The following is a 17,063-nucleotide window of genomic DNA, read 5'->3' on the forward strand; positions in this document are numbered from 1 at the left end:
AAATGTTGTTTCAGAGACTTCTCTACCCCGACAAGAATACAGTTCTCTGAAAAAAGAATAATTAATTATTGTGGTCACATTTAAAGATACTGAACATTGTGCAAAATATTGTCAATCAGCAGCTTCAGTAGCTTCAACTTTAGCTTGGTGTGTTGATGCTTGCATTTCTGCACAGGGGTGGAAATATATGTAGAAATGCACATGTAATGACAGTGAAAAGATGACTGACTGAGTGTGGAAAAACTGAGACAATTTTGAAATTACACTTATATTCATTAAAGACATATCAGGCTGTTCATCATCTGTTATGCGGTCTATGGACTAAAATGAGTTTGACACCCCTGCTCTATCACCTCTTAGTTTTCAGGAAATCTCACACAGAGAATCTAAACCATCAAACCAGGTCCCATTGTTACAGCTAGGGGGCAGCATGGTACTGTGACATTTTAACAGTGACGCTCACAAGCTGTTTTTATTTTTTCTGTCCACCTACACTAACCCGCCAGAGTTGTTTCTAGATCCCTGTAAGACTTGTTAAACTTGTATGTTTCCTGTTAAGGGCTGTGAAATAGAGAGCTCCGTGTGAAAAACTGGAGCTTTTTAAACCCTGTACATCAGAAAACTCCCACAGTTCCCTCTGAGACAACTCTTTCAGCTGTCTACCTCTTTATTCCTCAGCAGTCACCCCGGTTGAAGTCACTCAAGCACATAAAAGAATCCCAGGAATGATCACCTTGTTAAGCATACACAACTTTCCCCTCTTAAGCCGCCCGGCCTGCAGCCCCTATTAGTTTACTGCCTGGCTTGCCACAAAGGAGGGAGAGATAATGCTGTGGCACTTGAACGGTTGATTTGTTTGTTCCACACAGAATAGCAACAAATGAAGGTCATGCCCTGCCAACAATAGCCAGTCAGCCAGTGTGAATAAGAAAGCTCAGTCTATTCACCTCCTTGTCCTGCTGTAGGTACAAGTGTGAAGAAAGTTTTCAGAGTGGCAAGTCTACGCTCTCAGTTTCTCAACGTTAAAACATGACATAGAAGTAGCTTTAATGTTTTTCTTTTAATCTTTAATATTAAATTGAAACCAGATCTCTACAATGTGATCTAAATAAATTACAAATACATCTGTGAGCTCGAAGCCCTGCACCACGAATACTTTTTTTTCTTTGCCCAAGAGGCTGAAGGAGGTCAAAGCTCGGGCTGAAAGGTGATCAGGCCCAAACACAGGATTCATGTGCTTCATATGTTCCAGCAGGAAAAACACTGACCCACTGAGCACGAAATTAAAGATAAAGAGCCGCTATTGACACAGCTGCCTCAACCCCACAGAGATTTCATCTGAGGATGAATGAAGTCAGTATACAACCATCACTGGGCCGATCAAGTCATCTCAGTTAGTATGTCACACTTTCACACCACTAGATTTGAAAGAGAAATATTGTACTTTTTACTCCACTACATGTTTTCTGTTTGAGTTACTTTGTAGATTTCACATTTTGTATCATACAAACACTGCAAAAATCTATCAAGTAATTTGTGGTGTATATTAAGATTAAGATTTCATTTCAATATCATAGGGACATCTGAAACTGCTCTGTGTACTAGGACATCAACTGTTTTACATAAATACAATACAAAACATCATGTAACCAAGCAACAAAAACCATACTACTACAAACACTACAAATCACATCAGGCATTACAGTGCAATAAATTAAACATTTCTGTTACATTTAGTGATGGCCCAGGTACACTGAGGCTACTTAGAAGCCATACTCTGATTTAACTGGTTGATAGACTGAGGAACAAAAGAGATGCTGAACGTGTTCAGTTGAGTCTGTGGGACTCTAAATGGCAAAAGCTCATTTTCTTCAAAAAAAAAGTGTGAGAAGGATTAGACGTAAAATTATTGAGTCCTGAAAGTTTTATTTGGGCAGATTTTAGCTTCTTTTAATGAGAGAAAAACAGTATGATCATCTTATAGTTCAATTCAGCTCCCCGTGGATCAGATAACATTAAAATACTGTATACATGTTAATACACAGGTAATAAAAATTCACTAACATGTTAGCACTCTGTAAGGGGCTGTTCTGTATAATGAGCACTTTTACTGTTGATACTTTGCTTACATTTTGCTGATAATACTTTTACTAGTAGTAAAAAAAATAGTTAATATGAAGGACATTTACTTGTCATGGCGTATTGTCACACTTTGGTTTTGATGCTTTTACTTTTGTAAAGGATCTAAATACGTCTTCCACCTGCTAGCCAAAACTAACTATAACTTATTGTATTTGTCTTTCACTTTATAGGAAAAGATGTATGAATATTTAATGCGTTGCTGGGTTTTATCACCCCCTCACTGGCCATTTTATCAGTGTTTTAATTTTATTTTGTTCCCCAGTGTTTTTATGATCCCTCTGTTGTTGGTATTTTATTGTAATGTTCTTTTATTGATGATTTTGGTTTTTATCTACTATTTTTTGAAGCATTTTGAAACCTTGTTATCACAAGTGCTATATAAACAAAGTTCAGCAGCACTGAGATCCAGATCGGTCTTGGTCAACTGACCGGTCTCAATCACTTATTGAAGGTCCTGGTCTAGTCTTGGTCTCAGACAAAGATGGCTTTACAGTACACTTAATTTCAAGACCGGTGAGGACCACATCTGTGGGGATATCACTAAACTGCCTGAGTAAAAAAGGAGTGCTAAATTAAGATGGTTAAGTTGATTTCAGCTCCTGGGAAATTCCCAAACATAAATCATATCTACAATACCTTTATTTTATCAAAATGTTTTTCATGTTGCACTCACATAGATACATACACACATTCAGTGCAACAGTAAAACAGATGCATGAAGAGGAATCTTTATTTGCTTTCTGTGGGTGTTTTTATGGGAATGTGGATCCTGAGGATCAATTTAAGGGGTGCCTATAGTGTGTGATGCAGCGTGGGACTCACACTGATTTGGTCTTGACTCAGTCTCAACTCCTCAAAGTTCTGATCGTGTCTCTGTCCTGAGGCACTCTGATCTTGGTCATTACTTGGTCTCAGTTTAGATGGTCTTGACTACAACACGTACAAGTAATCAATCAATAAATAAACATACATTTTTAACTAGGTATTTTAACTTTTTGTGGAAAAACCTTATGAGATGCAAATTATTATTCAAAGCAAGTATTTTTATACATCTTAAAACATGTCTACAACCGATCTGTAAATGTTAAAATCATGAATTGTTCAACAAAGAAAAAAAAAACATGAGTAACTGGAAGTAACTTTATTTTAGTCTCAGCAGGATTTATGATCATACAAATGTGTACAGAGAGGTAGTGGCAGCAATTTGTCTCAATCCACTCCCCCTCCACAGGCGTCAGACGAGGACATATTCAGCGTAGAGCCAACAGAGAGTGCAAATCATCACAGTGTAGCAAAACATCGAATGTCAGTTTTGCTCATCAGAAGAAATTCCCTCATTCAGTTCAAAGAAAATTGGAGGAAACACGTACGAGGCTTTCAACACACAAGTATGACGTTAAACAAAAAGACGTAGGCTGTGTTCAGTATCCACACTGCCCCATTCATGAGAGAAATCCCCAGAGATGAAGTTAAATCAAAGTGTTTCCAGTGAAAAGAGATGTAATGGTTTTGATATGTGTGACTTAGTCCAGTGCTGACTACAGAAATTTAATTTAGGTTTTGTCTTGATTGCATGAAGCAGCCCTTTCCAGTTGATGTAAAAACAATACTGTGTTGTCTCTAATATTTGGAATAACCTGTGTAATAAAATTACAACAAATGCCTGTTAATAATATTTTCATGATCTATTTTTTGTATAAAAACTGTATAAAAATGGATGTGTACAAAGTCCCTCATTTACTGGTCCCTAAAACCCTCACTGAGCCAGGATTTTGTGTATTCAACCATGAATAAATAAAAAAAAACATCCTGGCACTCCTCACTTCATATACTTGGATTTGATCTTAATTCATTAAAAAAGGTAAATATATTTTATTTGACTGAATGATATACAAATTAATATTCAGATACTGTATGAAAATTTAACATATTTGATAGGCATAAAAAAGTGAGGATTAATAACCTCATATTGTTCACAAAAGGCAGTACTGGTTGCGTTGTTTTACAGTGCATTAAAGAGTGCGTTTTCAAGTTTACTAACGCTAAGATAATCACGTGTAATCCATTTGTTAATAAAGTAAAATCCACTCAGAATAGAACGGACAAATTTACATAAGACTTAAAGTGGGAATATAAAAATTAAACAGTATGTACATTTAATTTCTACAGGACGCTCTAATACAAAGACTGTTCTGATTTCATCCATCAGAGCTGCTCAAATAATACTGAGTGAATTACATCGAGATCGTGCCCAGGATTCACCGCACAGATGTTTTGGTGTAATATCTACAGTTTTGGCACAGATCTCCAGCTGTTTGTTCCAGCAGTGATGCATTTAAAGCAGCTTCATCCTCCACCTCAGGGTTCGTTCACAAAGTGAAGGTGGACAAGATGTTGTCCTGACTTGAGGAGCGCTTGTATCCCAGAGACGAGCTGAAGTACGTCTCCCCGTCGGTGCTGATGTCATCGTCGTCGTCATCGTCGTCCAGCGTGTTGAGCAGTGGAGCGGAGTTGCCCTTACGCCTGGATGAGACAGAATAATATCAGAACAGGGACAGTAAGAATGTCTGTGTTTCCTTACTTTAGTGTGTTCCAGATAACAAACTTGCAAATGGACAGTTGTGTATTGTTTTTAGCCGTTTACCTGATCTCACTCCGCAGAGTTTTGAGCTGGCTCTGCAGCTGCTCGTTGGCCTCCACCTGCTCATCCAGATCCCTCTGCAGCTTCTTCTTGCCGTTTTCCAGCCGGTCGATCTCTTCTTCAGCCTCGTCCATCTGCCGCTTCAAGGCTTTTAGACGCAGGTTCAACTACAAGAAGAGCCAACATGCATGGCGTTAAAAGGGTTCAACAAATAGTTTCACTATATGGCTATTAATGTAATTTAAGGTCTCTAGTGTATTGAGTCTAATAAGAGTATTACGTACTTGGTCCTTTTGATCTTGCAATGAGTTGTGCTCTTCTTCACCTTGCATCATCATCTCTTTTACCTTCCTCTCTAGCCTGCGGTTCGCCAGCTGCAGGTTGGCACGCTCCCTGAAACACATGCAATGAGAGGCATCATCATACTGTACATGTAGTAAGTCCAGCACATTGTTCTGACTTACTACATCTTTGAATTGAAAGAACTGAGAGCTTATCAGATTCTATCAGGTCTGACTGCACCATAGTTGGATTTAAAAATCACTACTAAGTACCACTTCAGTTTAAATCAATATTCTGGCCGTGATCTTTATAGGCTTCAACGTTGTAACTTACATTTATTAGTGTTCCAGTATAAACTCTAACTCTCACCTGCAGCCTAGAGGTCACTGTGGTACCAACCTAATGAACCTTTACAGTCAACTTTCCCCTCTAATCCTTTGCTCCTCCATCACCTTCACCACAGCACACCTCATCTCTATTCCCAGTCGGGAGCCTTCATCTCACCTTTCCTCTCCCTCCAGCCTCTCCTCCAGCTCCTGTATGCGACCCTCCAGCTGGGCTACCAGGCCCTCTTTGTTGGACTTGTGGGAACCCTCTAAATGAGCCACTCTGCTCTTCAGGTCTTTGGACTACAGAGGTCACAGAGAGAAAGAGGTAGTGAGGTACAGATCTGGGCGAATGTTTGTTCATATCTTAATATCATTGTTTCAAACATATAATTGGAAATTGAGAATGGCTACTATCAAATGAAAACGATGAAAAGACATATGGATGAAATGAGTTGGTGCTTTTGTTGTGAGACTGTAGAGTAACACTGTGTGTAGTTGTTTTCCTCCAGACAGGAGAGTGTGTACCTGTCTCTCCAGAGCCATCTTGTCACACTCCAGGTCCTGTCTGCTAGCCCTCTCCTGCAGGAGTTCATTCCTCATCTGCTCCACCTGTCAAGCCGAGCCCAGACACTGTCATCGCTACGGTCCCACACAGTCTGATGACAATTATTATCAGACACTGCCTGAGTCTCACTCACAACAGAAACCACTGCAGTGCTGAGTGACTCAAAACGCTAAACAATAGAGGAGTTAATGCCTCAGTAAAGGGCCTCAGTTAATTGGGGAGCTCGATTTTCTTGTTTGGCTGCATTCCACTTTTTGTTGAAATCTTCCTGTCAACTCTCAGTGACACGGGGTTGTAGTAAAAAAAAAAATTAATGACAGTAGTTTCTGTAAGGAAAATATAGCTGTAGGCATTGAGACTACAGGTAGAAGGTATATGTTTTTAAACCTAGCAACAATTTTGTGTAAGGTGTGTGGGATTATACAAGATTGAAAGAATCGCTCATTATTTTGGTTAATACAGTTATTCAGTTTCATGAGAGAGCTGAGATCAATATTGAGAAAAAAAATGAAACAAAATTCTGTGAATATAATAAGATTTTTTTGTTACCAGGTTAGCTGTTTCCACCTGTTTCCAGTCTTTATGTTAAGCTAAGCTAACTGGCTACTGGCCCTTATATTTAAAAGATAGATATCAGAGTGGTATAGATCTTTAACAATGGGGAATCGAGAACCAGTTCCACATTGTCCGATTCACTGGTATTGTATTCCTCTAAGCTTTCTGATTCCTTTCATCAATGCCAGCACATATTTACTAACAGTTGCACATTGCAACACAGTAATGTCAAACTCACGGGTCTACGCTGCTGGATGTTACAACTGAAAGGAGTGATGACAGAGACGGGAACGCTCCAAGAAGAAAGATGAAAACAGCTGATTGTTATGTCTGCACTGTAAAATGATAATTGAGTGTTCAGGTTCAAAGATAACAAAACAGTTGTGGTGAAAACCTGCGTAGCCCTACTTTTTTTTCCACACAGAAAATATATCAGGAATCAATAAGGGAATCGATAAAGAATCAGGGGCCAGTTGCACAAAGCCCCCTAAGTTTGCTCCTTAAGTAAGACACTTAAGGCTTTCATGAAAAAAACTCGCCAATAAGTGACTGAAAAGATCCTATTGCTTGAAACCACAGAGCAATCATTAATTGTAAATGGGCTGGAAGAGCACAGCCTTGAAGAAATTAAGTGATCTAACCCCAGACGGTCACAATCATAAACTGACTTCTGGTAAAATTTAAAGTGCAAGATCAGTTACTTATCATTTAGCATTTCTCATTTACTTCCATAAACTCAACCATGTAGCAGTTAAGACAGAGTCAAAGGTACTTCAGGTTTTTGCCCTTACGTTGGTTACTACGGTTGTTTGTGCAACGGTTTAACAGATTTTATGCAATTCCTTAAGTATAAAACCAAGATAGGGAGAAATACTTAAATCACAGTAAACATTTTAGGGAAACCTGAAGGAGAAAACTTAAGGTGCTTTGTGCAACCGGCTCCAGACTAATGAGCAGAATTGATAATGGCATTAGTATCAATAAAATCAATTCCCATCCCTGTGGATCTTCTCATCTAACTCTCCGCAAGAGAGTGAATACCGTATACTGTAAGCGTATTTCCCAAATGTCGAACTACTCCTTTAAAACTAATCTGGTGTCATCGTATATCCACTCACTGAACACAAAATGAACTCAGAGAGGCCTTACTGCATGAACATGACTGCTCAGTGATAGTCTGCTTCAAAAGAAAGGAGGATGAAAAGTAATCGATAGAGCGGTGATGGTTTTTTCTTTGTGAAGAGAGCTTAGAATTGGTGATATTTTATGCCAATTAGTGGGTGACAGTGGGCTGCTCTGATGAACGATGGCCCCTATAACTGGTGCACCCAGCACAGTGCTTGAGGGAGCTGAATCAGCAGACTGGAACATACAGCGAAACTAATCTGCTTTGTGAAAGACGGCAGGAGAGGAGAGGGGAGATTACTCTCATTTAGACAGGAGAGGAGCACCTGGTGCCAAGAGAGACGCAGGTGTTCTTCCTGCTGCCTCTGCTGCAACCCCACCACCCCTCCATCCCATAGCCATACATCGCCTCTCTCCTCCCCACAGACATTAGAGCACACACACCAGCACATACCCGCATGCGTGTGTGTGTGTGTGTGTCTCCGTGTGCACTGAAAAACACACACCACTAGCATTCAACCTACTCCACTCTGACTGCACAAAGCTCGAGTGTTGCCTTGACAACCGACCTCAGCCTCATGCTGAACTATTGCCACTTTGTCACAACGCCACTCTTTTCTCCCTGCCAAGAATTTTTTATAAGGGAAACCATTTAAGGAGATTTTAAATACTCTACTCAACCACACTAAGCCTCTCTTGATGTCGCCACGCACATTAATTCAAAATTTTGGTCACAACCTTTGTGTCAGTTCCAGACTGAGAGGAACCTGTAGCCAGGCCCGTCTCTGGATCTCAGTTTTACATTTAATGTTAAAGAGATGCAAAGGTCCCGTAAAACTCCGACCACAAGACGCACACCTTTACATAAAATCAGCAGGGTTGCAATAAAGCAGTTTTATTTCAAAAACTCCAGAACCAACATCCTCCCTGTGATTAGTAAGCACTCTCCCATGAACAAACAACAATCCTAAAAGCACACGTACTTTATCTAAATCTTACTTCACGGTGCCTCCGTCAGCAGCTTTATCAGGGAGGAAGGAAAACTGGAGCATTTGCTAGCGAGGGTATAAAAACTGACTTCAAGCACAAGAACTGGATTTGTTCCTCGAGATGAAGTTACTGAGCGTAATTTCCAAGTGAACTCCGCAACCTGCAAACTTGAGACATTTGGCAGCTCGCATATTTTGGCTCGAGCGGCGCATTAAGAGGGGTCTTTTGTGACTGATGCATGAAAATTGGATAGACGCTCTTAGAGCACGCTGGCAGGCCGCCAACCTGAATGATTATGCAAGATCATCTTACAAAGCAATAACCCGTCCACTTTATCCAGACCAGGAATAAACTGGGTATGTAGTGTGGATATTTAATGTTAAGACACACACATCTGAGAGTGTGCACATGCACTGAAGCATCATCAGCCTACATATAAATCACGTAACCTGACTCTTTCAGGACTATATTTGAGACCCGAAATATTTTTGTGGAGATCACTTTTGTTTCAGTCAGAGATTAGTGATTGTGGTCATGATGTTAGAGGTGGAAGACAAAGCAACAGGAGATCTGGATATCATTTACAGGTTGAGATGGAACAGACACACGTCTGTGTGAACTAAAGTGAACATGGACACAGGTCACCTACACAGGTGAGCACTGATAATGAGAAAGTGTTGAGAGTGTGTGTGTGTGTGTGTGTGTGTGTGTGTGTTGTACCTGTACTCTTCCTCGGTCTATCCTGTCCATCAGCTGGTCTCCACTCTGACGCTCCTCCTCCAGGTCTAACTCCAGCTGAGCGATTCTGTCCTGCACAATGAAGCGGTTACAGCCATACAGTCAGTGAGTGTTGCTATCTGAATCTGTTATATATCAAAAATTATTGATAACTGATGTTTACTGAGGTGTATGAGTATCCGTACTTATCATCATAAGGCCTTTTGCAATGATTTGACGTCATCATGTCTACTATTAATAAAACCTTTATTAGCAGCTTTATCTGACATCATCATTTACCTCCATGAGTTTGACATGTCGAGCTTTGTCATCTTTAGCGTTGGCTTTTGTCTCAGCCTCCTCCTCCAGTTCATGAACCTTGTCATTTAGCATCTTCTCCCTGAGCAGGGCCTCGTCTCGCTCCCTCTGACACTGCCGCAAGTCCTCCTCACGTAGTGACAACTAAAACGACATGCAACAAATGACGACTATTGGTCGACTAGGAAAATTCAATTCAATCCATTTATGGTGAACTGTGGGAATGGAAATGAGGCTTGTGCACCCTGCTCCACAATAATCTTAAGATTTAGAAAACACAATCAGGTTTATGTGTGAAGGAATGCATATGCACATTTCACTGAAACTTGTCTTTAATCAGTGTCTAATTAAATGACCCTCAGTGCAGTAATAAATACTTCTGGAAAGACCATCTCCCTGTTCAGTAAGTCATATTACTTCTCATCTTAAATAGCTTAAGTATCTTAAGTATCACAGCTGAAGCAATGACCAACAATTTAGCTGCTGCTTAAGGAAAATTATTATATGGTTCCCCTGAGTGACTAATGAATCCAGTGCAGCTCGAGCTTACCCCTGTGTTCATTCAGCAGCAGTGCCCCCCACAGCTGGAAAATTGCCCCCATTGCTTAATGCTAAGACAATGAAAATACATCAACTGCCCTTACGTCTCACCAGGAACAAATATTTGGCCATTAGTGCAGAATTATTCCATATTTCATCATGTAAATACTTAAGACCTAATTCAAGCCGTCGAGCTAAAGCTGAGCACACAAAGACTTAATAATAAGTGTAATGGGATAATGGTGCATCCTCTCTCAGGGCCTGAAGAGCAATAAGGAGGTTAGGAGATGAATAAATTACTGTATACTTGGATTAATAGGGCAGATCTAGGGAGTGAAACCTGCTATGACTTATTGCTGCTTTTACGCCGCCTTCCTGGACAGATCACTCTTGAAAATAGAGACTGTTAAAGAAAAAGCATGAGTGTAGCCTACATTTGTAATTTTAGTGATAGTCTGCCAAGTTCACATGGGTGGAGATGGACGAGGCGTTCGAGAGCAGCTGGAAAAGTGGACTCACTAGGCCCAGTCGAGAGCAATCAGTTTCTCAGGAGAGGTGGAGGAGGAGGATGTGAATCCTGCCGCTGCAGCTTTCAAAACAATGATATCACAACACTGACATCCTCCTCTTCCTGTGCACCAGCTGGACATAGATACATCAGCATGAATGTAGACAGGAAAAAAAGGATGCTGACCATGTCCTTACATACACACTTTGCCCACAAGCACATGTACAGCTGAAAGCCCATATCAGGAACATCCAGATCAGTAAATCAGTAAAACTGAGCCACAGCAAGTTATGCATGTCAAATAAAGGCTGAAAGTAATGACTACAGTTTCCAGAGAGGGAAACGTCACTGCTCTTCTTTTCTCTTTGCTTGGGAGCCTCTTGAGCTTAAAAGGGCAGAGCCTGCCAAAACCTCTATTAAAAGGTACCCAGTGGAGTTTTCATTATAAACAGACACGGTTTTGTTTACAGGGTTAGATTTAGGCTACATTGTGTGTATCGTAAAGGCCTAACAAACACGCTGAATGAATTTCCTACTTCAGAAAACATTTTCAAACCCCTTTTTAATGTTTTAAAATCTGCAGTGTTTTTTTTGTTTTTTTTAAAGATATTTTTGGGCATTTTAGCCTTTAATTGATAGGACAGACAAGTGTGAAAGGGGGAGAGAGAGAGGGAGTGACATGCAGCAAAGGGCCACAGGCTGGATTCAAACCCGGGCCGCTGCGGCAACAGCCTTGTACATGGGGCGCCTGCTCTACCACCAAGCCACCGACGCCCCGAAATCTGCAGTGTTTACAGTCAATGTCGTTTACAGGCACGTTGTCTCATTTTGGGGCACATGACCTCAAACAACTGTGCAACCAGCAGTGCTTCATTACATGCCTGTTGACTGCAGATTAATGCAACATTACATTACTTCAAAGCACAACTAATGGTCAAGAACTCTTTTGTTTTTGGTTCGTACTCTTCGTTTTACAGGACCACAACTAATCTCCCCCTTGTAACTCACTAACACAGAAAGTGGCAGGTTTATATTTGGTGTGCAGCTCTGGAAAACAGCAATATGTTCTTGCGACAAATCAGTCACATGGGGTCATCAGACACATCAAAAACACCTCCAAAGAAAATCATCCCTCTACATTTGCTGCCCCTGGGTCTGAAATGAGCAAGAAAATTAACTGACATACAATGGGACAATCAATTATATCTCATTCACAGACCCTATAATTTACTTGGTCCCGGAACATTGGAGATGGTTACTAACCCAGAGGCAGTCATCTATTGTACACTGTTATCTGTATTACTCCTTCGTTGCTATGGTCCTTTCCTCCCTAAACTACATTATATCTCACAATGTCCTGAAGCATTTCTGCTTTCATAAACTATAAAACCATTTCTGTGCGGTCACTCTAAGTACAGTCTTAACTGCCCTGCCCTGTTAAATCAATGTTTGATAAATACATAAAACCACATAAGCCACCCTCTTCTCTAAGATAAATTATTCACATTCATCTGTTCCCACTTTCAACAAAAACATTCCTCACATACCAAAGTGCTGACGAGGATAAATTGCTCAAATGCAAACAATGCAGAGAGTGGTCACAAGTTGTTAACTTTCACCGTTATGGTGCTGTGGCCACATATCAGAGGAGTTTTCCACATTTGCCCTTTTAATTCTGACTCTTGAGAGTAAACATTAATTTTAATAAAGAGCAGAGATTTTCTAGGGCTTTACTCGGCTCAACTACTTCACTTTAATGCTATGTTTTGGGTTTAGGAGGGCAGCAGGGAGTAGAAATACCTAAGTGATGACATCACGCTCTGAGAGGAGAGGATGATGTTGGCGGGAGGGGTCAAACTGGTTGAGTGAGAACAATGGCTCATCATCTGCTGTCCTGCATGGGAGTGCTGGGTCAGGCTGACTAATAATGGCCTTGATCTGACCACTCGCACCACGGAAGCAGTGTCAGCGTTCAAATCTGTAACTCCCCTCTGACAGCATGTTACCCTAGATGAGTCTGACGTAGCCCACTGTACCTCGTCTTGTAGGGTTTGGGTAGCCAGTAGGCACTGCTCCAGCTCCTGTCCTCGCTCCTTCAGAAGCCTCTGCAGATCTGTCAGCTCCCGACGGTTGTTCTCTTTGTAAATATTAATCTGCTCTTGGAGCTCCAGAGTGGACGACTGGGACGCCTCCACGATATCATTCATCTACAGGCACAGTGAGGTGAAGTACAGGGAGAGAGGCAGAAAGATATATGAGAAAAAAAAAACCTTTAAATCCACATAATCAACCTGAATCCTGTCAAATCCCTTAATTTTAGAAAACAAAATAAATTATGGATTGTTCACTACAGACACTCACCTCCTTCTGTAGTTTCTCCACTGTGCGGTCCAGCAGCTTCCTCTCATCCTCCATGTCGTTCTTCATGCGCTTGAACTGGTCCTTCTGAATCTTCTCCTCTTGTAACCTCTCCTCTAGGTCCTTGTGTTCAGTGCTCAGTTTGGAAAAGTTCCTCTACAGAAGGACACAACATTAAAGATATCAAACCATCCTTGTGACAGACATGTCTCCACATACTGTGTAGCTCAGTGATATCGATCTCACCTGCACGTCCTCTAACCGAATGGTCAACGCTCGATTGGCACGAGACATCTCCTCTTCTTGCTCCTTAATTTCAGCCAAAGATTCCTCCAACTGCTTTTTCTCTCTCTGTTAAGGAGACATTGTGGCATATAAAACTTTCATATAACAAAATATGATACAAAATATAACTAGCAGTAACAGCAGTTCTGTGACTGACTCATCTTGACCTCTCACCTCTAGTCGGCCGGCTCTGTCCCCCTGCCTGCTCTCCTGTAGCTTGGCCTCATCGATGATGCGGTTGAGTTTGGCCACCTCATTTTCCAGCTCCTGTGCCCGCCTGCGCAGCCGCTCGGTCTCTAGGGTCAGCCGTCCTGCTTGGCCCTCGGCTGCACCCTTGGCTGCCTCCACTTCAGCCTTCTCACGGACCACTGCTGCGCTGCTCTGTAGATCAGAACAAGACACGAGGCCTCAGCACAAAGGAAGCAGGAGTCTGTGACACTCGGCGGAAAGTGGAACAACGATGCATGATGGAACATTTGAGACTCTCCCAAATGCCTCATGCAACAAAAAGCTATTTGAAGTGCTCAGTTTCTTGCTGAACATTTGTTGCTGTGGAGACACAGAATAACAGTGTCCTCCTGTGATTCTCTCACACCTCATAATAAAGCACAAATGAAGGCAACTAAATCTGAGCTTTCATCAGCCTCTGATGATTGAGGGCCACATAAAATCAGCAGCCTAACGAGGCAGATCTGTCAGTCTCCTGTGTCACTAGATTTAAAGTTTTCCACCTGACATACTGCTGTCAGACAGCTTTTTAGACAAGTCTTAAGTCCAGTGCCAGCAGCGGCAGGGACAGAGTTAATGGGGAGTCCTGTGAGCTCTCTCCATGCCCAAATTTCTGAATGAAGAGTGTGCTTTGGCTCTGACATTTGAGGGTGGAGTGCTATGCAGGAGAGAAAGAGCGGGAGACAGGCGGAAATACATGTCTGTGTGACAGGAGACAAAGAAAACTGACAACAACCACGCGACTCAATCAGTACGACAGATAACAGGTTTTCAGTTGTGATAACACCCTTTCGATGAACTACAGCGTCACAACAGAGTCACAAATGTTCGTTTGGAAACAAGATTTTTTTGGAACGGAGATGGAATGTTAGGAAACTGGTTTGGCAATTTCCTGTTTATGTCAGTACAATGAGGTTCAACACGAGAGAGGACATCTGTAAAATCTATAGCTTCAGTTTATCTGTATAACAGAGCCGGAAAACTGAAGCTAAAAGTTATTAAATAAACGCTCCAGGTGTGAAAATGTGTCAAAGAGTCAATAAAGTTCAATGTTCTCTTTCTGCACAGGCAGGTTACTCTCCATCACAGCATGTGTGTGTGTGCACAAAAGCATGACAGCACATACACACACACACACACACACCTTTCTGTCTTCAAGAACCAACTGACTGCGTCGTGCTCCAGCTGGTGACGCACTGATGAAAGACGGCACAGAAAAATGCACCAATACAAACAGTGGAACTAAAAACTACTGTAGTTTGTTATTCTTAAGCAGTACCTGTTTGTAGCGTAGTAAAAAACACACCTTCCCTCCACACCATCAGGAAAACCTTCATGTTTTTCCTGATGCATCAGTGACGTAAAAAGCACAAAGACACAAGTTATCACAGTGGGTTTTTCAATGTAGAGGGATTTTAACTGCGGCGGGCGAAAAGTGTGAAGCTTTGTGAGTTGCAGCATGCAGTGAGCGTTACTGGGAATTTGAACGAGGTTTCGAAGGTGGTAACTTATTTACAAATGCAAAATTTAGTTTCTCCTGGAATCCAAAGTCTACCTCTCTTCACCCCTTAATGCCCGTTGTGACTAAGCTGAAAGGCGTTCGTTGATCGGCTCGTCTTGTTGTCACCGTGCATGACTATAGTCACCTCCTGTACTAGAAAGGTGACGGTGCCTCCCTGCTTCAGAGACAGCAGGCCAGTCAGACCTGTTTCTCCTGTCTCCACAGAGCCGCCCTCATCTCTGCCTGACTGGGTCATTTAGTTTGGTCACAGGAGCGAGGAGATCTGTACAGACTGTGCTGCTTAATGCACGGGTAACACTGTTTCACCTGTCAGATTAGCCTGACAAAGGAGAATTCATGTTAGACAACATATAAGACTTTGTTGTAAATAAAAAGGCTACTGTAAATACTAGAAACAACCACTTAGTATAATGCGGTACAGTACCTCAGCACCAAAAGCTACAGTCGCCACAAGTACCATTATCATGACATTTAATTCATGATGTCTAACTATATATATTTTCCCTTTCTCTGTATTGTTTGTATGTATTTCTTTGTATTTATTGGTTTGTTGTCTACTGATTTGTTAGTTTTTCTGCTCATTTTGTCTGCTTCTTGTTGTCATTTCTCTTTTGATGCATGTTTCTAAATTACCTTAGCTTAAGTCTCCTTTTATGTAATTGTTTGTTTTTCTCCTTAAAAGTTGAGGCGAGGGCTGTTGTATAAGCCTGTGGCGTCTTTTCCTCACTTGACACACTTCTACTTTTTTCATTATCTGGATTTTATGAAGTTTTATCTGTGTGCAAATACAAAAAATAAAATAAAATAAAATAAAATAAAATAAATTAAATTAAATTAAAAATAAAAATACAAATAAAAAATTAAAAATAAAAGTAAAAATAAAAAGCACACAGAAATATTAATTTAAAAAAACTCAATTAAGGCTTTAGCTTGGACCTTATAAACTAGCAACTGACTGAGGAAATACATTTACAGTTTTCTGGACCGATGTATCTGCAGTTTGGGTCCAGACAACCGGGCGGTCTCTTGTGTTATTTTGGGTTACAGTAGCTTCCTCATGCTGGTTTAAAAAAAAAAAAACTTGAATATCAAAGTGTTGATTGTCAAAGGGGTTGGGTGGGATGTGGGTCTAAACACAGCTTTCACTACAATAATAAAGCATTGACAGTGTGTGTCAGTGCTCCATTTTAACAACACACACAACAAGTTCAGCCCTCACACTTCTCTGCCTGTCCCACTTCCCACACTGGGTCATACCAGTTAAAAACACGGGCAAAGCCACCCAGCCACAAAGAGGGACACCCTGACGCTGCCTGTGAGAGGGAACAGGAGGGGATGACGTTAGACTCTTTTTCCATTAGACTTTCCCATCTGCAACTCTCATTTATTTGGAAGGATTCTAACAGACCAGCATCATGACCTGACATGGTATCTGATATATGTGGAAAGATCAACTTTTCTTACATTGTAAGACAAAGACAGAAATGCCACCTCTCTTATAAGCCTTCACAAACCAGATCATTTTCTTGTACACTACTACAAAAAGTTAATCATTCATTTAAAGTGTTAAAGCCTTATTAAAGATTACCTAACAACCACTGAAGGATTAGTGCAAACAAAACAAACACTTTATCAGCTATTAGACAATGATCTGTTTAATCTGTGCATTTAATATGATCCTTTATCACCTCTTTAAATATAAATTTAACAAAGACACTGACAACACAAGCTGACTTCAGTGTACCACAATATCACAGACGAATATGTGGTAATATCGTACCGTGAGTCCTTTTTTCTCTCCTTTACACTAACTCAAAGTTTGACTTGGGTCCTCGTGTGTACTCAAACTGTTTGTATAAAGTTGCACATTAACTAACTTTGTGCAGTCTTTGAAGCACACCACGAGTGCTGGAGTGAGGTATGTGTCCCAGGTCGTGTGCTCTGGTGAAATCTTGGCT

At 41.0% G+C, this 17,063-nt stretch overlaps 1 protein-coding gene across 2 annotated transcripts in view; it reads right to left on the minus strand.

Annotated features, from left to right (window-relative positions):
• Nucleotides 1–3,268: 3,268 nt before the first annotated feature.
• The window catches only part of cgnl1 (cingulin-like 1), a 31,859-nt gene continuing 18,064 nt past the window's right edge, over nt 3,269–17,063 (minus strand). Inside the window, exons 9-19 of one of the 2 annotated variants that reach the window (XM_050044458.1) lie at nt 13,530–13,736; nt 13,317–13,421; nt 13,074–13,226; nt 12,749–12,919; nt 9,647–9,808; nt 9,350–9,439; nt 5,920–6,003; nt 5,570–5,694; nt 5,068–5,176; nt 4,787–4,950; nt 3,269–4,665 (exon numbers count right to left, since the gene is read on the minus strand). In XM_050044458.1, the coding sequence (XP_049900415.1) occupies nt 4,512–4,665; nt 4,787–4,950; nt 5,068–5,176; nt 5,570–5,694; nt 5,920–6,003; nt 9,350–9,439; nt 9,647–9,808; nt 12,749–12,919; nt 13,074–13,226; nt 13,317–13,421; nt 13,530–13,736 (1,524 nt within the window). In that variant the 3' untranslated portion in view covers nt 3,269–4,511. The remainder of the gene's footprint in view (nt 4,666–4,786; nt 4,951–5,067; nt 5,177–5,569; nt 5,695–5,919; nt 6,004–9,349; nt 9,440–9,646; nt 9,809–12,748; nt 12,920–13,073; nt 13,227–13,316; nt 13,422–13,529; nt 13,737–17,063) is intronic. The other variant, XM_050044467.1, reaches the window with a different exon arrangement.

Source organism: Epinephelus moara, chromosome 1 (genome assembly GCF_006386435.1).
Source record: "Epinephelus moara isolate mb chromosome 1, YSFRI_EMoa_1.0, whole genome shotgun sequence".
Lineage (NCBI taxonomy): Eukaryota > Metazoa > Chordata > Actinopteri > Perciformes > Serranidae > Epinephelus > Epinephelus moara.